This window comes from Rhinatrema bivittatum, chromosome 6 (genome assembly GCF_901001135.1).
Source record: "Rhinatrema bivittatum chromosome 6, aRhiBiv1.1, whole genome shotgun sequence".
In the NCBI taxonomy this organism is placed as follows: Eukaryota; Metazoa; Chordata; class Amphibia; order Gymnophiona; family Rhinatrematidae; genus Rhinatrema; species Rhinatrema bivittatum.
In genome coordinates this window covers 88,973,935-89,001,258 of record NC_042620.1, presented here as the reverse complement: position 1 = coordinate 89,001,258, position 27,324 = coordinate 88,973,935, and the positions used below count along the sequence as shown (strand labels likewise).

The 27,324-nt window shown below is 44.1% G+C and overlaps 1 protein-coding gene across 3 annotated transcripts in view; it reads right to left on the bottom strand.

Annotated features, from left to right (window-relative positions):
- LOC115093599 (E3 ubiquitin-protein ligase MARCH7-like) overlaps window positions 1-27,324 on the bottom strand; it is a 184,058-nt gene that overhangs the window by 89,461 nt on the left and 67,273 nt on the right. For all 3 annotated transcript variants that reach the window (XM_029605579.1, XM_029605580.1, XM_029605581.1), the window contains exons 4-5: window positions 25,146-25,315; window positions 15,298-15,407 (exon numbers count right to left, since the gene is read on the bottom strand). In XM_029605579.1, the coding sequence (XP_029461439.1) occupies window positions 15,298-15,407; window positions 25,146-25,315 (280 nt within the window). The remainder of the gene's footprint in view (window positions 1-15,297; window positions 15,408-25,145; window positions 25,316-27,324) is intronic.

Below are 27,324 nucleotides of genomic sequence, written 5' to 3'. Positions count from 1 at the left end.
AAGGCTGGTAGCCTATAACAGTGTGCGATGCAGTCTGCTAGTCAGTTGGACAATGTACATTTGGCCATAGCTATGCCTAATCTGTTGGTATCCTAAGAGAAATAGTTTAGAGGTCTGGTGATGAGGCAGAATTCTTCACTTGCAGAAAGCAGACACGAAGGGCTTTCTTGCCTTCAAGGGTAATGCTTCAGGAAGAAATGCAAGTTGCACAATGGCTTAACATGGAACACTGATACAATCTTTGGCAGAAATTTCAGGTGGGTGCAGAGGATCAACCTATTGTGAAAAAATTTCATATAAAGCACAGATAATGACTAAAGCCTAAAATTCGCTCAGTCTTCTGACTGAGGTTACTGCAATTACTTTCCATGTTATACATTTAGTGAAGCCACCTCCAAGGATTCAAAGAGTAGCTTCATCAGTTGTGCCAGGATTACATTTAGATCCCACAGAACAAGAGAGATTTTACAACTGATGGTTTGGTATGCCACAAGCCTTCATAAAATTGACATTAATGGATTTATTTATTTATTAACTTTTTATACCGATATTAGTGGGGACATCATATCGGTTTACATCAACAACGTACAGAATGAAAAGTACATAGAACAGGGTAAGGGGTGGGGAATGATAGGAACTACAAGATTAAAGGTGAGAAAAAAGTACATGAGAGTGCAGCTACTCATGGGAACAAGCTGAGAGCCGATGGAAATTTAACAATTTGTATAGCATATATGCCTAAGAACCTTGTACAGTGTACAGTGGGTTGAGGGTGTGTTAGCTGAGAAGGGGGGAGAATTATTGCTGATAGGCTTGTTTGAATAGCCAAGTTTTTAATTTGGCTCTGAATTTGGAGGGGCAGGTCTCTAGCCGGAAGCTGGGAGGTAGCGAACTTCAGTGCGTCAGACCAGCAATCGAAAGGGCTCGGTCCCTTGTGGAGATTAGGTGAGCCTCTTTTAGAGAAGGCACGTGGAGGGTCCCATTGTTGGATGCTCTGATGGATTTGTTACATCGTTTGGAGCAGAAAGGCTCGACGAGCCAGTTTGAATTGTGTGTGTGTATAGCTTTGTGGGTCAATGTTAGGGTTTTATATAAGATGCGAGAGGGGATAGGGAGCCAGTGCAAGTTTTGGAGGAGGGGTGTGACATGGTCAGATCTACGGGCGTTAGAAATAGTTCTTGCTACTGCATTTTGCAGCATTTGGAGGGGTTTTATTGAGGAGTAGGGGAGGCCTAGGTAAAGGGAGTTGCAGTAGTCCATTTTTGCAGATAGGTGGCCTGAATGACGGTGCGAAAGTCAGTGGCATGAAGTTAGGGTTTAAGTTTTTTCATGATGTTTAGTTTGAAAAAACCTTCCTTGAGGGTTAGATTGATTTTTTTTAGATTCAGTTGTTGGTCAATCTGGACCCAGAGGTTGCGTGCACAGTTCTGCTTAGTGAAGATGTCATAGGAGGGATCATTTGAAATGGTAGGTTTGGGAGGTGAGTGTTGTGAGATGAGGAGTAGTTCCGTTTTGGAAGTATTTAGGGCTAAGTGAAGGTCAGAGAGGAGGGAATTGATGGAATCTAGACAATTTTTCCAGAGATCCAATGCATTTGTCAGGGTATCCTGGATTGGAATGATTATTTACACATCTGCATAGAGGAAGAATTTGAAGCAGAGGTCAGATAGAAATTGGCATGGGGGGGTGATGTATATGTTAAAGAGGGTGGATGAGAGGGAGGAGCCCTGGGGGACTCCCTGGGAAAGAGCGTAGTGGGCGGATTCAGAGTTGCCTATTTTAACTGAGAATTTTCTATTAGTGAGATATGATGTGAGCCATCATATCTCACTAAGCCAGAGAGGCCAATGTCAGTGAGGCGGGTGAGGAGGAGCTTGTGGCTTATGGTGTCAAAGGCAGCGGAGATGTCTAGGAGGGCTAGTATGTAGCAGTGTCCTTGGTCCATGCCTCTGAGAAGGAAATCGGTGAGGGAGAGGAGGGTTTCTGTATTGAGGTGCTTGCGGAAGCCAAATTGGGAAGAATGCAAGATCTTGTTTTCTTCCAGATAGTCTGTTAGTTGACTATCTTTTCCATTATTTTCGAAAGGAAAGGGAGATTGGAAATGGGACGAAAGTTGCTGGATCCTTTGGGTCTAAGGATGGTTTTTTTTAAGGAGGGGTTTGACTGCAGCATGTTTTAGGCAATCAGGGACAATGCCCGAGGATAGGGAGCAATTTATAATGTCGGCAAGTGGTTTGGCAATGGTGTCAGGAATTGCAAGGAGGGCTTTGGTGGGGACAGTGTCTGAGGGGTGGGTGGCTGGTCTAATCTTTTTTAGGATCGAGGTTAGGCTTACCCTTAGTATGAACATAAGCTGCTTTGGCACTGAGATGTAATCTTACTGATAAAGAAGCAAGGCCAGATTCAAACGTGAGAGCAGATAACAGTTAACTTTTTGTTCACATGCTAACAGATCCAAATTGTTGTGTTAAAACCATGCGGAAAACTTGCCATTTGAAACCATAAGCTCTTCTAATTGAAGTTCTTCTGGCAGACACTAATATGTCCTCCACTGCTTTAGGTGTAGACAAGTCTTATTGAGCTTTAACATCCAAGCTGACAAGTTGAAGGAAGAAAGATTCAGATGAAAGGTTTCCCTCTTCTTGAGAAACAAGTATGGATCTGATCTGAGAGGTATCGTAGGATGACTGGAGAGCTGTACAAGATAAGTGAACCAGACTTGTCTGAGCCAAGATGGAGCCATGAGGATCAGATGGGCCAGGTCCTTCAGTACCTTTTGCATTGTTCTGGCTATTAGTGGAATCTGAGGAAAAGTGTACATGAGATCTGCATGCCAGTCGAGCAGAAAAGCATCCTGAGTGGATCTAAGTTTGCTGGGAACAATGGAGTAAAGCTTCTCATTTTGTTTTGTTCTGATGCAAATAGGCCAATTGCTGGAAATCCCCAGAGATTGAACAGTTTGTTGGGTGTGGACTGCTGAAAGGACCATTCGGGTGGTCAAAAGATTCTGCTGAGACAATCTGCCAATGTGTTGACAATTCCAGGAAATTAGGTCACGTGCAGTACAGCTTGATATCTGCATGTCCACTCCCATATTTTTATTGCTTCTTGCCAGAGTCCAATATCTCAAGTCTCCTCGCTTGTCCACGTACAACATGGCAACTTGATTGTCCATGTGGGCGAGATAGTTCTTTCATTGAATGAGGCAAGTGAAAAAGTTAAGCATGTAATTTATTGTTCTCAACTTGAGGAAATGTGAAATTGTTTCTCCAGGAATGACCATGTCCCTTGAGTTCGAAGAGGCCCCCCAATTCTTTGTGGAAGCATTACTAAGGTTAATTGGTGATTAGCTTCAGGCATCAATGCTCTTTCTATAAAATGAAGGTGTCCAGTCACCAACTCGAATTCTGTTTCATTTCTGTAAAATCTCTACTTTGGTTGTTAGGGCCTGAGTAAGCCGGTCCCATTGGAATCAAGGAACCCGATGTGGGTGACATATGTGCTGGGTCTATTGCTGTTGCCCTGCCATGTGATCAAGAACCACCAGGAATTCTCTGGCAGTTTACTGATCTGTGTTCAAACTATAAGCCAATGCCCAGAGTCTGAACTCGATATGACAGAAGGAAAGCTCTCTCCTGCAGAAAATCTATTCTGCCTCAATGAACTTTATTTTCTGAGAGAGAATCCTAGTTGATTTCTGGAAATTCACAAGGAAGCCTTGCAAATGTAAGAGACAACTTCACAAAGGATAATAGGAGAGAAATCCACACTCAGTCAATACAAAAAAAAAAAAAGTGTGGAGGAAGTGAAGGTTCAAATTCAATTCAGAAGGAACTTTATTTTTATCATGTCAGCTCCACTATTCCAGAATATTCAAAATAAGGTGAATAAAATGGTCCCCTGACACGGACTCCAAGTTCGTCCTGAATTGAATTTGGACATTTGCTTCCACCACACTTTTTTTTGTAGACAATTTCTCCAGGGAGGTTAGACCTCCTACTTGGAAATTCACTATCACAAGCCTGTCATCCAGGTAAGGGAAGACTTGGATGCCCTGATGGGGTAGATGGGCTGCTATTACAGCTAGGCAGTTGGTGAAGACTCGATGTGGCTGAGGTGCAGCACTTTGTACTAATAATGCAACCACCACCGTAAAAACATAGGTATTGCCAATGGGAGAGGTGGATGGGGACGTGAGTAGAAGCATTTTTTTTTTTTTTTTTTTTTTTTTTTTTTAAAGATCTAGAGGGCATATCCATTCCCCTTTCTGGATGAAGGAAAGGATTTTGGGGAGGGAATTCATTTTGAATTTCTATTGGAATATATGCTTGTTCAGACTTCTTAGGTCTAGAATACATTCCAAATACCCAGATTCCATGGGAATGAGGAAATAGGAGTAGAACCCCTGGCCATAGAGATGGGGATGAACCAGTTCTATCCCCTGCTGTTTAAGAAGCAACTCCACATCCAGTTAGAGTTGGGTCAAGTCAGACGGATCCAGATTGAAAACTGAGTGGAAAGGGAGCACAGAAAGCCGGGAGAAATGCAAGCTATATCCAGACTCCACAATCTTGAGAATGCAGCAGTCTTTAGTGTTCTTGCGCCATTCTTTTAGGTCACAGTGGATTCTCCCTCCTACCAGAAAGGATAGTTGCTGGGTCTGAAGAATGGTCAAAAACTCGGCCCAAGTTTGGGCTGGACCTGTTGAGCTACTTTAGGTTGATGGCATTCACGCCATCTAGCGAGAGTCTGAAGTTGTTGCAGAAATAGGGACGACATGCAGTAGCACTAAAATTACCAGAATGGCAGTCTCTGGAAATAAGGTCTTTTAAAAGTGTAGAATGGATGCCTTACAGAAAGCTGCTAGTCTGGTCCAGAGCGGGTCTGCACTACCATTTGTTCTTTAATATGTGCTACTGTTTCTCTCAGCTTATCTCCTAAAGGTTTATCACAGATATAGGGAATGCCAACTTTTCATGGACATTTTCACGTTGGATACAGTATCTCAACCAGGCCATGCAGCAAGCTGCAATGAAGTTCGATGAAGAGCATAAAAGGTGCCTTGTATACAGATCTAAGATGACAGCATATATGCTATTCAGCATACAATAGTAGCTGAAGGTATGCGATTCCACTATCAGCCAGAACAGCCAGCTTTAGTTTTTGTAGATAGTCGTGTAAGTACTAAACCATCTAGAATTGATAAGTAGTGATCAATGCATTAAGCATGGAACTTTTAACATCTTTTTGTCAAAAATTGTCCAGTAGCCTGGGATCTTTCCCTGGCAGAATATTTGAACATATTCTTGTTTTCTTAACTCTTAAAAGCTGATTCTACCCCTACTAACTGATGGGATAATTATACCATTCTGAAGCCTAGGGATTTCTGAACTCTGTACTTGAGGTCAAGTTCCCTTGCTACTGAGGTATAGGAAATGAGGTTTTCCCACATTCTTATTTGCAGGATATGTAAATTGCTGTTCAGACTGCTAGAGCTTCCAGAACCTGGAAGCCCAACACATCTGCACAAGGGTCTTTGCTTTGATGTACATATCACTCTAAGAGCTTTGCCTACTTTGTCAAGAAACCTGGACTAGGAAAGGCCTTCTGGGGAAGGCAAGTGTTCTAGAGTGATGGTAGTGGGGGTTTCGGAATTCATTCCTGACCAACTCCTCTTTGGAGCCTAGAGGTGAAGAACACTGATTTAGGACTCATTATGAAGGCGGTGACTGAGGAGGTATGCTTGGTCACATTGGAGGAGAAAACTCCTTGTGCATATCCTCAGTGTGGCTAGTCTACTGCATGTGAATGCCATGGGCTAGAAACCCTTTGCAGGGGTTCTGATGGAAAATACATGTGAACTGGAGATTCTATTAATCCTTTTCATGAAAGTGAAGATGACATCTTAGCCAATAATGGAGATAAAGAAATCTTTCACCAACTCAGCTACTTGGTCAAGTGGCTGACCTGCCTTTGCACATCTTCTGGGTTTTGCAGAATTTGTACTGGAGGCTTACTGGAAATAAGAGGCACCAGAGAGCAAGTAGGATCTGGTGTTTCTAGATGCAAATCTTGTGACAACAATTTTGTTGGCAAGAGTGCTCTGGTAATGGGTGGTGGAAGGGGGATAATATCACTTTCTAGTCCAATGAAGAGTTTGACCTGACCAGCATATAATTGAGTAGGAAGATTTGCAGTACGATGCTTCGATACGTCCAATGATTTAATAGGCAAAGATGTCGATGTTCCAAGTCTTGCGCATCAACTATACCAATGCAGCCTTTCTGCATCAACAGTGGGCCTCTGTTTCTTTGATGCTCAATGCTCCAGTGCTTCAGTAGAGTGGAACCTCTTTCTTTGATGCATGGCAGTTATTCGACCCAGAGGATTCAGCCTGTTTTATGACAGATGAGATATTTTAAAGGAGCTGGTGTTCAACTCTACTCTTGGTGAGGCAGAGGCGGCTGTGCTTTGAGAAGAGAACTTACTGCTGTTTCTACGAAACTTATGCAGTTCACAGGGACATCTGTCCATAACAATTTGTTTGGTCATGGTCTTGACCCAGGCAGCAGTAGCAGAATTCATGTCCATCCATAACGGACATCAGATGGACAATCAAATCACGGTGAATCTAGAAGATGTGGTAGACCTGATTGACAAACTGAAAAGTAGTAAACCACCAGGACCGGATGGCATACACCCCAGAGTTCTAAAGGAACTAAAAAATGAAATTTCAGACCTATTAGTAAAAATTTGTAACCTATCATTAAAATCATCCATTGTACCTGAAGACTGGAGGATAACTAATGTAACCCCAAGATTTAAAAAGGGCTCCAGGGGCGATCCGGGAAACTACAGACCGGTTAGCCTGACTTCAGTGCCAGGAAAAATAGTGGAAAGTGTTCTAAACATCAAAATCACAGAACATATAGAAAGACATGGTTTAATGGAACAAAGTCAGCATGGCTTTACCCAAGGCAAGTCTTGCCTCACAAATCTGCTTCACTTTTTTGAAGGAGTTAATAAGCATGTGGATAAAGGTGAACCGGTAGATGTAGTATACTTGGATTTTCAGAAGGCGTTTGACAAAGTTCTTCATGAGAGGCTTCTAGGAAAAGTAAAAAGTTAGACGAAGGGGTTTTTTAGCCCTCAGTCAAGAGGTTATTGATTTTGGTTTTTCTTTTATGCTTAAATTTCCTTGTAAATGCGTCCTAAAGAGGGGTGGAGAAACCTTTATATTTTTTTCTTCTGAACAATTAAGGGCTTTTATAGATTCGAAGAAACCAGCTACATCTACGCCCATTAATACATGAAATGAAATGTGTTGTCAGCGTGCCAAGTTTCTTTCTGATGTTTAACATAATTAATTTAGTAAAACTCTCTTTAAATGGCGAGGGAGCCAATATAGAAATTATTGATTTATGGGTTATGGGGAAATATTTGTTAAGCAATTCAGTCTTTATAGGCGGTTTCTTTAGTTTAAATTGTGAAATGTTTAACTCAGTTTTTTCGAATTTGCAAAAATTAGTTTTTGTAATGGAAAAATGATAAATAAAGAATTGAAAAAAAAAAATAATCAGAGAAAGTTCTTTTTCACTCAACGCACAATTAAGCTCTGGAATTTGTTGCCAGAGGATGTGGTTAGTGCAATTAGTATAGCTGTGTTTAAAAAAGGATTGGATAAGTTCTTGGAGGAGAAGTCCATTACCTGCTATTAAGTTGACTTAGAAAATAGCCACTGTTATTACTAGCAACGGTAACATGGAATAGACAGTTTTTGGGTTCTTGCCAGGTTCTTATGGCCTGGATTGGCCACTGTTGGAAACAGGATGCTGGGTTTGATGGACCCTTGGTCTGACCCAGTATGGCATGTTCTTATGACATTTTCCTGCCAAAAACAAATAGTTTTTAAACCTACTTACTGTGGCTTTCTTCTTGGAAGACATTCCAATAAAAAAATCTGTTTTTGAAAAGGTAGCACTGAAAAGTGCTGTTTGGGAGTTGCTTAGGCAGCAAGGCAACATTATAGGTAAATTTTGAAATTTTTAAAAAGAAAAAAGCAGAGATAAAAGGTACACAACCTTGCTAGTGCTCAGATGAAAACAAGACTGAGGGAGGCTCAAGAGGCAACTCCCAAGCAGGCATTCCCACAAATGCTCAAAAAATCAAAATTTTGCTGGGAAGAATAGATGGACCATTTTGGTTTATCTGGTGTCATTCGCTATGTTAAAAGTTTGATTAGCTGTGACAGAGGGGTCCACTTAGCGCACCCACGTTATGGCTAATTCAGCCCTGTTTAACAAGTGAAAATATTTCACCTTACCTAGAGGATTGTCATCAAGATCACCGCCAATGCCTCAAGAAGGGAGGACTTGTGATTAGCGATTTGACTCAAAGTTTATGAATTATGGAAAAATCTCACATCTCTAAATCACTAACAAGTTCATAGGTGCAGTACTCAGCTTGGAAAAGACGAGGTCATAGGTCTCCCTCTCCTACAATTTGGTGATTTCTCTTGCAATGGTTTGCAGTCTATACAACAGCTCATCCATAATCGCAAGGGTCTTCCTTGAGTTGTTGGGTAATGCAGCTTCAAACGGTTCATATGCTCCTGAAGGCCAGGTTGCACATGAAGCAATTTCCATGATTCCTGTGTTCTCAGTGGAATGACTATTCCCAGTCTTAGTCACAGCATAAAAAAATGACCAGATAACTAAAAGGTCTTGATCATGTAGCTGGTCAGAGAATCTCACAGCAGGATGTCCATTTTACATTATACCACATCACGTGAGGCTTATTGCCAAGTGCCCTTCCCTCAGCAGACCCAACTCTGTTCAAGACATCCGCAACACTAGTTTTTCGGCACTGGGAAGTATGCCCAATTCAACATTTTAATGCTAGCTCAACAGCCTGGATGTCAAGGAGGACCATAGGCATTATATATGGATGCCCTCGCTCAGTATCCAAAGTGCTCTTAGCAATAAAAATATAATTCACTATGGGTTCCTATGCCTGAAAGTGGAAGAGTCACAATTTGATGTATAGAGAAGGGGTTATCTACTTTTTCTTATACATTTTAGTGTTTGCTATTTACTTCACTTATTTCTATGCTAAAAACAAACAAGTACAAAGTTAATCTCAGTGCCTAGCAACCTACCATGACCAAGCAGTGGGGAAACCAAGTTTCTAATTCTCTCATTTCACGGGTCATTTATTTTAAAAGATTTTTATATCGTCAATCATAATTTTTTAGCGGTTTACAATTGGAACATTCATAATCAACAGCCAGTCAATACAAATGAATAAATATTAGAGGTTAAAATAGATTTAAAAACAAAATAAAAACACATTGCTAATATATATCACAGCACAATAAAGACTGTATTCTCTCTCCTCACTGCTTATCAATTAATTAGCCATACTCAATCATACTCTCATTGTAACCTGACAGACTCATTTGCTGGTTGTAAATCAGTCAAAAAGCTTAGAATGCTTGCTGGAAAAGGTAGGCCTTCCGTTGCTTCCTAAATTTCATAAAAGAGCATGCCTCTTTAACCTCTTTTGGTAATGCATTCCAGAGCTGTGGGCCTTGAATAGGAGTTTCCCACGAAACCCATCAAGCCTTACTTGTTTAAAAGATGAGAGCACCAGTAAATTCTGAAAAAAGGATATTGTGTGTGTGTCGGTTAGTAAATTTTAAGGGCAGCACTGACCATAGCTCCATTTTACATTTAAATCCACCATTAAGGCCACCTACCATATCATGGAATCTCAAAGCAGTCCTTTCACATCTACTGGAAGTAAAAAAAAATATGTCCTCACTAGGATGTCTGACTATGAAGATAGTTTTCCTCTTTGCTGAAGTAACTGCAAACTCTATACAAATTCTTCCCCAACAGGAATATACATCCAAAATTTTTGCTGAAAATGGTCTCAAATTTCCTTTTAAAAAAATCAGGAAAAATTATTCTGCCCTTCATTCTTAAAAGCACATATGCTACTGGCATTACATAAATTCTGTTTAAAAAAAATAAAAAGCTGTGTCTTTGGATAGAACAAAGGCAACATCCACACAGCTTTGTCTTCTATGACCCAAACAAACTGGAAAGATCCCTGTGAACAAATATACAATAGCTAACTGGATCTTTGACTATATAGTCCTCTATTGAAAAGCAGGCCTCTTGTTGCAAGGCCGTGTGCAAGCTCATCTGATCATGGCAATGGCTATTTCCACAGCACATACTGGATTAACCAAGAAATTTATAAAAAATAGCCACATAGAATTCAGTGCACACTTAAATCTCACTATTGCCTAGAGGCAGACTTCTGTCAAGACAGTAAATATGTCTGTCAGTTCTCAAAAATCTATTTAAAACATAGGAAATTAAACTCCTACCGCAACTGTCCAAATGGGGGGTTGTCTTGAGAAGGGTAGATGGAAGGGGACAGAGACAAGCTTTAGCTTGGAAGCCCCCACATATGGGACTGTTCATCCCACTTGACCATGGAGAAAGCAAAAGACTGTTTACATTTAACTAGTTTTTCTCTGAACAGCAGGATGAATAGTTCCACATTCCCTCCCATCTCTCCATAGGCATTTACTCTGCATGCAATTAGCGTTGACACAGACTGAGGGGGGCTCTGTTGATGGCTGCTTGCTGCAATACCTATTGCACATGTACAAAGCCTTCTAAGGCTTGTAGCCAATGAGCTGGCACAATTCATATATGGTGCTGTGTGATATCACCACCTGCATACAGAGCTATTCATCCTGCTGTCCCAAAGAGATCATGAGTTACAGGTAAGTAACTTTGCTTTACTGAAAGCAAATAGTTGTAATGCAATGCACATTTATGTAGCTTTATTATAGGTATTTTCCCCACAAACTCATTACAGACTTTTTCTTCTTCATAGGTTCTTGCAGGTTTATAAACCATAGAAAGTATTCAGAAGGGAGGGGAGTCTCCAAGATGGCACCGTGAGGAGAGGACGTGGCAGATGCGGCTCCTGACTTTGCTCGTTTTTATTAAAAATTTCCTGAATGCCACACGCAAAAAGGAAAGGTCGGGTAAGGGAAGGAGCCTTGGCCCCCTTAGACCCACCTTAGTTCAAACAAGCATTATGGGGTTTTGGTCCGCCGCAGATGAAAAGGCCCCGGAGGATCCCGCTGGAGCATACGAGGTAGAGCAAACCCCACCGCTTTTGGGAGAGACATCTCTAAAACCCAGAGCCACGACAACTCCTTCTCCGCCGTTGCACGCTATGGCTGTGGGACGGGGCATGCTCCCTGGATGGAGTCTTTGGGGGTGGCGACATCCGAGGCAGGACCCGCAGTTACTATGGCATTGCCCACCATCGTTGGTGGAACATTGATTTCTACCCCCTGTGGTTTGAAGGATTAGCTCCTGATTTGGTGTTCAATGTGGCTTGCAAGCCACATTAGAAGGGAGAGAGACTAGGGAAACTGCCTGGAGCCATGATAGAAATCCTCAACCAACCCAACTGGTAACTTTTACTACTAAATCTTCTTTAGTGAAACCTAATGTAGTAACTTTGGATTCACTCTGGAATGCTATTTCTTTAGTAGAAAATTCTATTGTCTCTCTCACCACAGCTATAAAGGACACTCAAGTACAATTTAACACTTTAAATCCTGTCAGAGTGGCTTAATCCAGGGAGAATGTGCCCTAACTAGAAGAATGGAAAATTTGGAAAATTCATCAAGATATTTAAATTTAAGGATGTTAAATTTTCCAAAATGTAAAATGGTTTCCCAGAGGGAACAATTTAGGAACTATTTACAAGAGATATTACATTTTTCAATGGAAGCATTACCACAGATTTCCAAGGTTTATTTTCTTGTGGAACCTAAGCAAGAAGGTGAAAATTTACCTGTTTCCACTCCAACTGCTCCCTTGCCTACACCTTTAAATTTATCGGAGTTTCTGGAAACATTGGCAGAGACCCAAATAGAAAAAAGGGGCACCTTACTGGTAAATTTTGTATTGTCTTCTGACCGAGACAGTATCTTGAAAATATTTCTTTGAAATAGAAATACCCCCTATTTGGGTCAGAAAGTTTGGATGTATCCTGACATATCCAGAGCAATACAGCAGCGTCGGAAAACATTTTTAGCTTTGTGTCCACGTGCACGATAGATGGGTGCCCAGATAGTTATTCGATTTCTGTGTAAATGCGTGATGAAAATTAATTATACTATATATATTTTCTTTGAACCTTCTCAGTTAGGATTTTTTCTGGATTCCTATCAGCCTCCTGGAGCAATTAGCCAAGTCTCAGATGTTGGTAACTGATTAATAATCTGCATTCTCTCCTCTTTCTTTTTATCTGTATATGGAAATATTTTATTTGCTCTGTTGTAGTGATTCTCCCCTCCACTATATTGTAACTTCAGGAAATAGGATTTAATTGCTTTTTATTGTATTGTAATAAAGATATTTATTTATTTATTTACTAACTTTTATTTACAGACATTCGTGAAGCACATCATGCCGGTTTACACAGAACTCAGGTGGGAGATACAGTAAAACAATATAACAATGTAATATAATATTACTAATTAAACTAAAAACAAGAACAAAAACAACCAGACAAAAACAAAGTGAACAAAATAAACAGTACAGAAATGAGCCAAGGGAGCAGAGGTTTAAAGGTGAAAACGGGGGAGGGAGAGGCGGGGGAGGGTGGGTAAAGGGGTAGGAGGGGTGTGGGAAAGGGGGGTTTGAGGAGGGGAAAGGGAGAAAAGCATAGTTAAAAAGGGAGTAAAGGGAGAAAAATACGGTAGGATAGAGGGAGACTATGTACAGCTGACATGTATAGGTATCACTTTAAGTAGAATTACGGAAGAGTCGAAAGGTCGACAAAGGCAGTCGAAACACTGGGAAATAGTTTCTTCAAAGGGTATAAAGGGGAGGTGGTGGGGGAGGGGGAATACTAAGGGATAGGGTAGCGGCTGGGTGACGAGGAATCGAAAGGGGTGGCTGGGGGAAGGAGGAGAGAGGGATAAGACAGGCGAAAAGGAGGGTGAGAGGGGATGGTCGAGCCGGGAGGAACTGAGAGGGGGGGGAGCAGGGGGGTGTAAGGTCGAGCAGGGGGGAGCTGAGGGGGAGATATTACGTTTGGTTTGTGTCGGGGTAGGCCTGTCGGAAGAGCCATGTCTTGACTCCTTTCTTGAAGATGTGAAAGGATGTTTGCTGGCATAGGAGGATGGGGAGGGAGTTCCAGAGGGTAGGGCCAGCGACGGAGAAGGCTCTCCCTCTGGTGTGGGCTGAATGAGCTGTTTTGAGGGATGGGGTGTGGAGGGTGCCTGTATGGGTTGTTCTTGTGGGGCGGTTGGAGGAGCGGTAACGAGACATTTCATCGAGCCAGGTGTGATTGTGTTTATGTAGGGAGTTGTGAAGGATGGTGAGGGTTTTGTATTGTGAGCGGAAGGAGATGGGCAACCAATGTAGGTCCTTTAGTATGGGGGTGATGTGGTCCCTTTTACGCGTGCTGGTTATGATTCTAGCCATGGAATTTTGTAGAATCTGAAGGGGTTTGATGGTAGAGGCAGGGAGTCCTAGTAGCAGGGAGTTACAATAGTCTAGTTTCTTGAGCATGGTGGCCTGAACGACTGTGCGGAAATCGTGGGTGTGGAGGAGGGGTTTGAGTTTTTTTAGGATGTTAAGTTTATAGAAACCCCCCTTTAGGAGAGCCTTGATGTGGGGTTTAAAACTTAGGTGTTGATCTATAAAGACGCCCAGGTCTCTTACAAACTGGGTCAGAGAAGGCTGTGGTAGTAATTTGGGGAGTGTTCTGTCGCATGGGGAGAGTGAAGCGTTCAGGCTGATTAGAGATGATGAGTAATTCTGTTTTTGAAGTGTTTAGAGCTAGATGGAGCTCGGATAGCAAGGCACTTATGGTGGTGAGGCAAGATTCCCATCGTTGCAAAGGTTCGCTTATGGACCCTTGAAACGAGATGAGAATCTGCACGTCATCTGCATATAGGAAGAAATTCAGTCCTAGGTTGGAGAGGAGGAGGCATAGAGGTAGGAGGTAAATATTAAAGAGGGTGGAGGATAGGGATGAGCCTTGGGGTACACCTTGCGTGATAGGTATGCATGAGGATTCGTGCTTGTCGATTTTTACTAGGTATTCTCTGTGTGTGAGGTAGGAGGAGAGCCATGAGAGGGCTGTGCCGGCGACACCTATTTCTGCTAGTCCTGATTTTTCTGGGACATGCTATTGCTGTTTTAAGATGAAAAATTAATAAATATAATAAAAATTTTTAAAGTTTTTAGAAGAGGTAGCCCCAGCTCATTCTGGAGCAGTTTTCCCTTTAAGAGAAACCAAGGCCAAGGTACTCTGAAATTATACAGGTCCATGGTTATGCATGTCAAAGTTTTTCTGGTGTAGAAAACTGCACAAAGTTTCATGCCTTAGCTTCTGGTTACATTCTCCTTTGTTTTTGAAGCAAGGGGGACCAAAACATGGAAGTCCAATTTGGAGCACAGAAATACTTTTAAGTCTTCACAAACTGAGCCAATGATTTATAGCCAAGAACAAAGATTAGACTTAGATTCCAAGCCTGACCAGGGATGCTATGGAGACCGTGCTCAGTGTCTCTGGGGGTGGGGCATTCTAGTCATTGTTCACAGACAACTTACTAACAAACTAGGATGCATGCATGCTGGATTCTAACCAAAGACCATCACTAGAATGGCAGGTCTACAGGGAAGTTCATTAAAACTTGGGGTATACCCTGGATAGCTACAAATGAAGGTTCATGGTATGGTTGCCCAATAGTGTTTTCCTTTTGGATGTGAAACAAAAGGAGCAGAAGGAAGCTCCCAGGCTAAAAATATACAAATTTAAAAAAAGGTCTTGGTAAAAATGGAACAAATACCATATGTAAACTATGGGATGACTCAGGCATCAACACTAAACAGGGAGGGTACTGTTCAATGTCGTCTGCTCCTGGTTACTCACCAAATCCTAATGGAATTTTCCTGTGTAGTAAAATAATTAGACATGTTATTTTTAACACACGTTACCCTTAAGTCCTACAATTAATCAGTCTCCTTGCCAGAGACGCACTTCAAGATACAAAACACTCAGTATATTTCCTTTCTACTGTGAAAGTGCACGTTAGTAAATGACTGTTCACAAACATTTGTAAAGGATAATTATCAAACATTCCTCAGTGCCAGGCATATGTTCTGCATATCAGAAACTGTGAAATTAATCTAGTAATCATTATCTTCAAGAAGGATTATCAACTAGGCAGGACATACTAACCCTTTCATTTGCACGTGTTCTGTAAAGTTCATGAATATCAAAGTCCTCCAAGTTAAGCTTCAGCTTTTCTTTACACAACTCGCAAGTAGTTACTGCATCCAATGTAGAACCTAAAAACAAATAACTCATTTACCAAATGTCACGTAAGTCTTATTCTACTGAAGAATAAGTTACAGGAGGTCAATTTTGGTAAAACGTTACCAGATTTCTTTATTACAACCATATAATTATTCACAGACCACCCTTCTAATCCAATAGGAGGTGATCAAGGCAGTGTACAATATACATATGTATACTTCTAGTTTTTCTGTTAAATAAGCATCTTGCCTTTTCCACTTATGTTCATTGTAAAGCCTATGGCTGAATTACTGTTTTGCTGTAAACTGGGGTGATGTGCATTACGTGCCGCGGTATATAAAAATCTATAAATAAATAAATAAATGCAGAGAACATGCATACTGTCTACAAGTCATTTGCCCACATGACTATTGTTTGTATTGTTAAAGCAGAATTGCTTACCTGTAACTAGTGTTCTCTGAGGCCAGCAGGATGTTAGTCCTCTGACATGGGTGACATCACTGGATGGAGCCCCAGTTCAGAACTTAGATCTCAAAAATTCTAGAACTTTCAAACATGCCCTACTCTGGGGCAGTCCTGGTCCCAAACACTAGAAGTCTGTGTCGCTATGCCATCACATTGAGGCCCAAAGTGCTCATGACACCAGTGCATTGAGACTATGGAACCCACAGATGCCTACAGAACAGAAGGCCCTTATAGTATTTTAGGGTCGTCTTGCACCTCCATGGCCTTGAGGGTGCCCCGGCACTGTCAAGGATGAACATGGCACTCAATAGCAGTCCTGATCCCAGACGCAGTCCTGACAGATGTGTCAAATCGGTGCACTAGTCACAGATGTGCACGGTCAACCGTTACTGGGCATGGCACGAAAAGTTCAGCAGCAAACTGCTTGCCCAGGCTCCTGCTCACCCTCTCACACAAGGAGACTGCACTGCCACCACAGGCAAGCAGGAGGGGAGGCTACATCATCCAGGGCTCCTGCCCGTGGAGACTAGTTCTTCTGAATGTGGAGAAGATGAGCTTTTCCCCCCACAGGAACAGTGTGGTCCTCTATCGATGCCGATCGACCAATGAAATACAGAACTCCTGCGAGTCCCCACACTCAGCAGCCTACACAGATAATTCACAGACTGCATTCTGTCAGTCCTGCCACCACCTGACAAAGGTACCAAAAAGATCAACTTCCGGCAATGACATGCAGGAGGCGGAAGTGAAAGGTAAAAGCTCCGCGGCCCCGCTCCCACAAAACTAAGTTTACCTGGCTCTCACCGCTCGTTTTCGCTGCCCCTGCTTGGTGCCGGCTGCCAAAGGTGCCGAGTCCTGCCGCCGTGAGAAGTCGTGTAGGTCGGGCACCCACTGCAAATCGGAGCACAGACCCCATAGACCGCGTGCAGCCAAAATGGCCACAGCAGCTCAGACAGGGGAGCTCTTGCTGGCCTCTGTCATGGAGGAGGTCCTGCAGAAAATTTTGCACTGGGTAACTGAGGCTCTGGATGGCCGCTTGTACAAGCTGCAAACTGCAATGGAGGACATTAAATCAGCAGTAGAAGGGCATGCTAAGAGGTTGTACACTGCTAAGGATATCATTTCCGATCTGGGGGACCGCTTAGCGACTTCCAAATGCCACGTGGCAGACCTCCTCGCCAAAATGGAGAAGCAAGAGAATAGAGGCTGCCGGAATAACCTAAAAATAGTTGGCCTCCCTGAAGAGGTGAAGGACAGTGAGCTGAAAGACCTGGTAGAGCAATGGCTCCCACAGCAGGTGGGCCTAATCTTAACTGGCAAACAGCTTCAATGTGAGCGGGTGCACCGCTTGGGCCCAGGGCGGCCGAGGCCTGTAATAGCTCGAATTCTCAATTGGGACCACAAGACAATTGTTGCAGGCATACAGTCAAAAAAGGGAGGTGGACTACAAAGGCCACCGGCTTCTACTGTTCAACAATTTCTTGGACAGCACCACAGCGGAAAATAATGGCCCCAGCGTGCACGGCACTCCATAAGAGGGGCATCCGGTTTGCCCTACTATACCCGGCGAAGCTATGGGACCAGCACGAAAATAAGACTTCTTCGCCTTTAGAGGAGGTGGATGGATTCCTGGCAGCTCTTCCTTGGCTGGAAGAGGAGTAAAGAAAAGAAAATTATTCCTTACCTGCTAATTTTCGTTCCTGTAGTACCATGGATCAGTCTAGACAGTGGGTTATATCCCCCGACCAGCAGATGGAGTCAGAGTTTGAGAGCGTCAGCATATAGAGTAGTGCACCCTCTTCTGGAGCTCAGTATTACGCATAGCAAAGCACAAAAGCAAAAAACACAACATTTTGGATCCAGAACCGTTCCCAAAGAGGAACAGAGAAAGATATAAGTAAACAAACGGTCAACGGGACCAGCAACAGTCAACTTGTGAGGAGCTGTGAACAGTAACAATAATCAGAGACAAACAGAATGAAAGATACCTGGAAGCCGCGACAGTTATGTTCAATTGTAAACCGATATGATTTGATATCTTTGTTCAAGAATGTCGGTATAGAAAAATTCGAAATAAATAAATAAATAAATAAATAAGAATCGGAGCAGGACCTAATGAAACCCCTAGTGGCGGGCGTCTGGACTGATCCATGGTACTACAGGAACGAAAATTAGCAGGTAAGGAATAATTTTCTTTTCCCTGTACGTACCTGGATCAGTCCAGACAGTGGGATGTACCCAAGCTTCCCTAAACCGGATGGGGTCCTGAGAGACCTGCTCGGAGAACCTGATCGCCAAAAGAACCCGTGCACTGAGGCGCCAGGTGTAGTCTGTAATGTCTGGAAAAAGTGTGCAACGACTTCCATGTCGCCGCACGGCAGATTTCCTGGGAGGAAACAGAGCGAGATTCCGCCCAGGACGCCGCTTGGGATCGCGTGGAATGAGCCGTAACGCTGCGAGGCGGCACCCGCCCCGCCGCAATGTAAGCGGATGAGATGGCGTCCTTTATCCAGCGAGCAACAGTCGTCTTGGATGCCTGAGAACCTCTCCTCGGTCCTGACCAGAGGACAAACAAATGATCGGATACCCAGAAGTCATTGGTAACCTCCAGGTAGCGGAGCAGTACACGCTTGACGTCCAGGAGCCGGAGAGACCGGGGTTCCTCTGGAGCAAACGCTGGAAGCTCCACCGTTTGATTAACGTGGAAGGCCGAGACCACCTTTGGTAGGAAGGATGGCACCGTACGAAAGGAAACCCCGGAGTCGGAGAAACGCAGATAAGGGTCTCAGCAGGACAAGGCTTGAAGTTCTGAAATCCGGCGAGCAGAAGAGATGGCTACCAGGAAAACAGTCTTGAGGGTCAGGTCCTTGAGGGAGGACCCCCTCAGGGGTTCAAAAGGAGGGCCCGACAGCGTTCGCAGCACCAAGTTGAGGCTCCAAGAAGGGAAAAGAATCCCTGACCGGTGGCCGCAGGTGTTTGGCACCCTTTAGAAAACGTTCGATATCCGGCTGAAGGGGTAGAGAGCAGTCCTTCTGTACCAAGACATTCAAGGCCGCCACCTAAACCCGGAGCGAATTATAGACGAGACCCTTATCCAGACCATCCTGTAGGAAATGAAGGATCAGCGGGACAGTCGCCTCCATGGTTTGGACTCCGCGGTTGGAACACCATGCTTCGAAGACCTTCCAAACTCGAACGTAAGTGACTGAGGTCGAAGGCTTGCGGGAACGAAGCATCGTTGAGATCACTGTCTCCGGGTAGCCTCTGTGGTGGAGACGGCGCCGTTCAAAAGCCAGGCCGCAAGACAGAAGAGTTCTGCCTGCTCGAAAAATACCGGACCCTGGCGCAGAAGATGAGGAAGATGGGACAGGCGAAGTGGGCCGTCCACCGTCATCTGAAGTAGATCTGCGAACCATGGCCGACGGGGCCATTCCGGGGCGATGAGAATTACAGTCCCTCGATGATGTTCTAACCTGCGGAGAACCTTGCCGACCAGAGGCCAAGGAGGAAACACATAGAGCAGTTGATCCGACGGCCACGGAAGGGCGAGGGCATCCACCCCCTCCGCGCCGCGCTCTCTTCTGCGGCTGATGCAGCGTGGAGCCTTGGCATTGAGAAAGGTCGTCAGATCGAGGCGTGGAGTCCCCCAACGACGGATGATGAGATGCATTGCCTCGGAGAGAGCCCACTCGCCGGGGTCTAGCTGTTGATGACTCAGGAAGTCTGCCTGAACGTTGTCCACCCCGGCGATGTGAGAGGCCGCTATCCGGACGAGATTGCTCTCCGCCCACTCCATCAGGGGAGTAGACTCGAGGGAGACATGCTTGCTTCTTGTCCCCCCTTGCCGATTGATGTAGGCCACGGTGGTGGCGTTGTCCGAGAGGATCCTCACCTCCCTGTGTCGCACCAGGGGAAGAAAACGCTGGAGAGCGAAACGCACAGCTCTAGTTTCTAGGCGATTGATCGGCCACTTTGCCTCCTCTGGCGTCCAAGTCCCTTGCGTGGCGCTTCTTTCGCAGACGGCGCCCCATCCCGCGAGACTGGCATCGGTGGTCACCACCATCCAATTGGGAACCTCGAGCGAGACTCCCTGAGCCAGATGCAAGGGGACAAGCCACCAATCCAGGCTTTTCCTGGCTAATGGTGGGAGCGGCAGGATCACCTGATACTCCTGGGAGACTGGTTTCCAGCGGGATAGTAGGGACGCCTGCAGGGGACGCAGGTGTGCAAACGCCCAGGGTACCATGTCGATGGTGGAGGCCATTACTCCCAGGAGCTGCAGATAATTCCAGGCGGTTGGTTCTTCCAGAGCCGAAAACCGAGACACGTGCTCTCTCAGGGCTTGCGCCTTGTCCTGGCGCAGGAACACCATCCCCCGCCGGGTATCGAAGCTCGCCCCTAAGAAATCCAGGTGTTGCGAGGGCACAAGGGAACTCTTTGGAAGGTTCACCACCCAGCCCAGAGAGCGTAGGAATTGTACTACTCTGGCCACTGAGGTCTGACCATGTGAGAAGGACTTCGCTCGAATCAGCCAGTCTAGGTACGGATGTACTAGGATACCCTCCTTGCGGAGGGCCGCCGCCACCACTACCATGATCTTTGTGAAGGTCCGAGGTGCGGTCGCCAAACCGAAGGGAAGCGCCTTGAGGCTTCTGGAACTGGCATGGAAGTATGTTTATATTTTCCTGATGCCTTTTTTGTTGAAGTAATTCTTCCTTGTAGAGGTGCTCTAGTTGGAGCTAGAGTGTATTGAGGCATCGATTGGGAAGTAGCTGGAATCGATGAAGTAAGGAATGTAAACATGGAGATGGGAACCATTGATGAAATGGGTCTAGAAGCCATTGTGGTCATAGAGGTTTGTGAGATTATCGATGTCATCAATGGCTCTGGCATCGGGAATGGTACTGTCATCGCAGAGGTAGAGTATGGCATCGAGGAAGTCACTGCGTATATCGGCGATGATGAGGTCGCCGGTATCGGCTGAGTAGCCTGCATCGCTGTTGAAAACCTCGGCAGGTCTGCCGGCATCGACAGGGCTGTTTCCATAGGCACCGTAGCCGGTATCAGCATCGACCCGACGGTCAGCATCGACCCGACGGTCGGCATCAGCGATGACGCCGGTATTTTCTCCTTCAGGGCATCGGTGACTATCTGCTTAATCAATGTTGTTAAGTCTGTAACTGATGTCGATGGCATCGATTCCTGTCCAGATGTTACGGAGGTCGATGAAGTTTTGTTTTTTTGGTACCGGTTCCTCCGGCGGAGGTAATGGAGGAATTGAACGGTGTCGTCGGTGCTTATGTTTTGGACGAGTATCTGATACCGACCTTGTCGATGACGCGGAGGGTGTTGGAGAGGAGGCATCCTCGGAACCCTCCGGAATCCTTTTCTTTAGTAAGATCTTTTTTGTTATGCCAACCGGTGAGGATTTTGTGGAAGTCGGCGATGGCGTTGTCTGAATTTGAAAAATTTGAGCCATCTTCTCGTGACGAAGTTTCCTACCTTTCACCGTCATTTCTTGGCATTGAGTGCAAGCCGCGATGTCATGGTCTCCACCAAGACAGCGAACGCACTCGACATGCGGGTCCGTTATCGACATAGTCCGGTTGCAGGCCGGGCACTTTTTGAAGCCCGAAGTCTTTTCAGTCGACATCCGTCGATGAATACGGTGTTTCTCTTGGCGAAAAAGGTATGGTTTTTGTCACCAGCCGGTGACAAATCAAGTGAGACCCGTAAAGGGCAAATATTGTTATAAAACTTTTGTAGTTGTGAGGTAACTCACAGGGCTCCTATGAACCGCGATGCAGTCAGCAGCACGGAAAAAAGAAGACTGAAGTGAGACCCCTGTGGCAGAGAATATCATGGCATGCTCAGTAGCCTCAGGCAGCCAGTTAAAAGCTTCTAGAAACTTGCCAGAAGTTTTTCCCGCTTAAGGGCTCCGTGAATGACGTCACCCATATGTGAGGACTAGCATCCTGCTTGTCCTGGGATAAACCCTACTATATAAATTCTTCCAAGTCCACATTTCGAGTAAATACTCATAACCTGTGTCAAATATTTAAATATAAGATTAAAGCAGTTTTCCGTGAACATCTATCTATAGAATAATCAACTACCTCCAAAGAGTGATGTCAAATTGCTTTCTGCAGATGATAAAAGTATCTGTAGTCAAGAACTATGCTCAAAACTACACTTTCACCTAATCTGGAACTCCTGTGCAAACTCCACTCCCAACACAAACATTGTAATGGCAATTATTGAGCACCATATATAATTATATTGTACCAGAGCTTCCTGCACAGGAACTGAAATGCTGAAAGAGGTGCAGTAAAATATTAAATTAATATTCTAGAATTCTACCTAATACATAAGAACATAAGAAATTGCCATGCTGGGTCAGACCAAGAGTCCATCAAGCCCAGCATCCTGTTTCCAACAGAGGCCAAACCAGGCCACAAGAACCTGGCAATTACCCAAACACTAAGAAGATCCAATGCTACTGACATAATTAATAGCAGTGGCTATTCCTAAGTAAACTTGATTAATAGCCGTTAATAGACTTCTCCTCCAGGAACTTATCCAAAACTTTTTTGAACCCAGCTACACTGACTGCACTAACCACATCCTCTGGCAACAAATTCCAGAGCTTTATTGTGCGTTGAGTGAAAAAGAATTTTCGCTGATTAGTCTTATATGTGCTACTTGCTAACTTCATGGAATGCCCCCTAGTCCTTCTATTATTCGAAAGTGTAAATAACAGAGTCACATCTACTCGTTCAAGACCTCTCATGATTTTAAAGACCTCTATCATATCTCCCCTCAGCCATCTCTTCTCCAAGCTGAACAGCCCTAACCTCTTCAGCCTTTCCTCATAGGGGAGCTGTTCAATCCCCCTTATAAAGTGTGATAATATGAAATCAGAGCCAGTATGAATCAATCTAATTCAGAGTATATCACTAATATAAGAAAATGCCATGCTGGGTCAGACCAAGGGTCCATCAAGCCCAGCATCCTGTTTCCAACAGTGGCCAATCCAGGTCATAAGAACCAGGCAAGTACCCAAAAACTAAGTCTATTCCATGTTACCATTGCTAATGGCAGTGGCTATTCTCTAAGTGAACTTAATAGCAGGTAATGAATTTCTCCTCCAAGAACTTATCCAATCCTTTTTTAAGCACAGCTATACTAACTGCACTAACCACATCCTCTGGCAACAAATTCCAGATTTTAATTGTATGTTGAGTAAAAAAGAACTTTCTCCGATTAGTTTTAAATGTGCCCCATGTTAACTTCATTGAGTGCCCCCTAGTCTTTCTACTATCCGAAAGAGTAAATAACCGATTCACATCTACACATTCTAGACCTCTCATGATTTTAAACACCACTATCTTATCCCCCCCCCCCCCCCCCCGAGCCGTATCTTCTCTAAGCTGAACAGCCCTAACCTCTTTAGTCTTTCCTCATAGGGGAGCTGTTCCATTCCCTTTATCATTTTGGTAGCCCTTCTCTGTACCTTCTCTATCGCAATTATATCTTTTTTGAGATGCGGCGACCAGAATTGTACACAGTATTCAAGGTGCGGTCTCACCATGGAGCGATACAGAGGCATTATGACATTTTCCGTTTTATTCACCATTCTCTTTCTAATAATCCCCAACATTGTTTGCTTTTTTGACTGCCGCAGCACACTGAACAGATGATTTCAATGTGTTATCCACTATGACGCCTAGATCTCTTTCTTGGGTTGTAGCACCTAATATGGAACCCAACATTGTGTAATTATAGCATGGGTTATTTTTCCCTATATGCATCACCTTGCACTTATCCACATTAAATTTCATCTGCCATTTGGATGCCCAACTTTCCAGTCTCACAAGGTCTTCCTGCAATTTATCACAATCTGCTTGTGATTTAACTACTCTGAACAATTTTGTGTCATCTGCAAATTTGATTATCTCACCCGTATTTCTTTCCAGATCATTTATAAATATATTGAAAAGTAAGGGTCCCAATACAGATCCCTGAGGCACTCCACTGTCCACTCCCTTCCAGTGAGAAAATTGTCCATTTAATCCTACTCTCCGTTTCCTGTCTTTTAGCCAGTTTGCAATCCACAAAAGGACATCGCCACCTATCCCATGACTTTTTACTTTTCCTAGAAGCTTCTCATGAGGAACTTTGTCAAACGCCTTCTGAAAATCCAAGTATACTACATCTAACAGTTCACCTTTATCCACATGTTTATTAACGCCTTCAAAAAAGTGAAGCAGATTTGTGAGGCAAGACTTGCCCTGGGTAAAGCCATGCTGACTTTGTTCCATTAAACCATGTCTTTCTATATGTTCTGTGATTTTGATGTTTAGAACACTTTCCACTATTTTTCCTGGCACTGAAGTCAGGCTATCTGGTCTGTAGTTTCCCGGATCGCCCCTGGAGCCCTTTTTAAATATTGGGGTTACATTTGCTATCCTCCAGACTTCAGATACAATGGATGATTTTAATGATAGTTACAAATTTTTACTAATAGGTCTGAAATTTCATTTTTTAGTTCCTTCAGAACTCTGGGATGTATACCATCCAGTCCAGGTGATTTACTACTCTTTAGTTTGTCAATCAGGCCTACCACATCTTCTAGGATCACAGTGATTTGATTCAGTCCATCTGAATCATTACCCATGAAAACCTTCTCCATTACGGGTACCTCCCCAACATCCTCTTCAGTAAACACCAAAGCAAAGAAATCATTTAATCTTTCCGCGATGGCCTTATCTTCTCTAAGTGCCCCTTTAACCCCTCAATCATCTAACGGTCCAACTGACTCCCTCACAGGCTTTCTGCTTCGGATATATTTAAAAACGTTTTTACTGTGAGTTTTTGCCTCTATAGCCAACTTCTTTTCAAATTCTCTCTTAGCCTGTCTTATCAATGTCTTACATTTAACTTGCCAATGTTTATGCTTTATCCTATTTTCTTCTGTTGGTTCCTTCTTCCAATTTTTGAATGAAGATCTTTTGGCTAAAATAGCTTCTTTCACCTCCCCTTTTAACCATGCCGGTAATCGTTTTGCCTTCTTTCCACCTTTCTCAATGTGTGGAATACATCTAGACTGTGCTTCTAGTGGTGCTTTTCTGAACATGGCAAGCACAAGGAATACAAGGAAATAATTTAAAGAAAAAAAAAAAGAGGCAGATAATGCACTGAATGTTATTTGCTATTTTCACAGTACAATAGTAAAGTTCTCTTAAATATATATAAAATTGCCTGACATTCAGATTAAAACATATAAAACTATTAGTAAACCCTACCAGAGTTAATTTTAGCCTGCAGCCATTTCTTCATACACTCCTGGTGAACATACTGCAGACTTCCAGTACACCTGCATGGTTCTATCAAGGGATTAGTTGGTGATGCGACTCCCATCTGGCAAATTCTACATAAGTCACCCTCCTCCTCTTCAGAATCCTCTAAAAGGAGGCTGTAAGAAAGATGAAAGAAGAGCTGACAACTGCACCAATGAAAAATATAACACATTGAGTTAATTTAAGCCTTGAAAGCTTTTTTTTTTTTTTTTTAAAGCTTGAATTTAGCTATAATTTTGATTATGGGATTTATTGGCGAAATTACTTACCTGATAATTTTGTTTTCCTTAGTGGAGACAGATGGACTCAGGACCAATGGATATAGTACTCTTCTGCTAGCAGATGGGAGACTGAGTCAGATTTCAAAGCTGACGTCACTCTAGATATACCCCTGCAGTAACCTTAGTTACTCAGTCTTCTCTTCAAAAATCCATTGTGGATATATCTTTGCTTAAATAACTTGATTAAACTTGATTAAAACTTGAACTGGTTTAACGATTTTAAAACTGGAGACTGCCAGTGCACTCAACCAATTAACACCAACACAGGACAAACTGTTGGTGTCTTGAACTAGGGGTAGCCGTGGGCGGGATGCTGAGTCCATCTGTCTACATTAAGGAAAATGAAATTACCAGGTAATTTCTCCATTTCCTAGCATGTAGCCAGATGGACTCAGGACCAATAGAATGTACAAAAGCTACTCCCGGACAGGGCGGGAGGCTGCCCATGGCCCACTTAGTACTGCCCTTGCGAAGGCTGCATCTTCTCAGGCTTGAACATCCAGGCGGTAGAACCTGGAGAAGGTGTGTATGGAGGACCATGTTGCCACCCAACAGATCTCAGCAGGCGACAGTAGCTTGATTTCTGCCCAAGAAACTGCCTGAGCCCTCGTAGAATGAGCCTTAACCTTTAGTGGTAAAGGTTTCCCTGCCTCTATGCAGGCTGCCTTGATTACTTCCTTGATCCAGCAGGCTATGGTTGCCCATGAGGCCGCTTCTCCTTGTTTCTTCCCGCTGTGAAAGACTAATAAGCGGTCTGTTTTGCACACCGGTTCCGATCTTTCCAGGTACCGTACTAGGAGTCTGCCAACATTTAGATGGCGAAGGTGGCGAGTCTTCCGAGTCCTTATGTTCATCCGGAGATTGTCGAGTGATGGTTTGGTTCAAGTGAAACTGGGAAACCACTTTCGGTAGAAAGGAGGGGACGGTGCACAGCTGTATGGTTCCAGGAGTGAACCTAAGGAACGGTTCCCGACAGGATAGTACCCTGTAGTTTGGAGATGCGACGAGCTAAACATATTGCCACCAAGAATACAGTCTTCAATGTTACAAGGCGTAGTGACAGACTGCAAGTTGGTCTGAAGGAATCCTCAGGTAGGAAGTCTAATACTAGATTGAGATTCCATAGAGGATCAGACCACTTCAGGGGTGGTCGGAGGAGTTTACATCTTTCAGGAAGCAGGTCAAACCCAGATGGGTTGATAGCCAGATGCCGTCCACTTCGGCCCTGAAGCAGGACAGTGCAGCTACTTGGACCTTGAGGGAGTTGAGTGACAACCCCCTTCTTACCATCCTGTAGGAATTCCAGGATCATGGGAATCTTGGCTGTCCGGAGTATCCTGCGGTCCCCGCACTAGGCTTCGAATACTCTCCAGATCCGTATGTAAGACAGGGATGTGGAGAACTTGGGCGCCCGGAGTAGGGTGTCAATCACGGCCTTTGAGTAACCGCGCTTCTTCAGGTGAGTCTTCAAGGGCCAGACTGCAAGAGAGTCGAGCTGGATCTTCATGGAGAATTGGGTCCTGTCGGAGAAGGCAGGCACAGAGGGTTCCCTGCAAGGAGTTTTTGCATGTCTGCATACCATGGTCGTCTTGGCCAATCCAGGGCCACTAGCAGAACTAATCCCCTGTGATGTTCTATCTTGTGAATGACCTTGCCTAGTAGTGGCCATGGGGGGGAAGGCATACAATAAGTCTTCCTCTGGCCAAGTCTGGACGAGAGCGTCGATCCCTTGGGAGTGTAGCTCTCGCCTGCGGCTGAAGAACCTAGGAACTTGGGCACTGAGACAGGTGACCAGTAGGTCCATGGCTGGGAGGCCCCAGCGATTTACTATCAGGTGGGAGGCT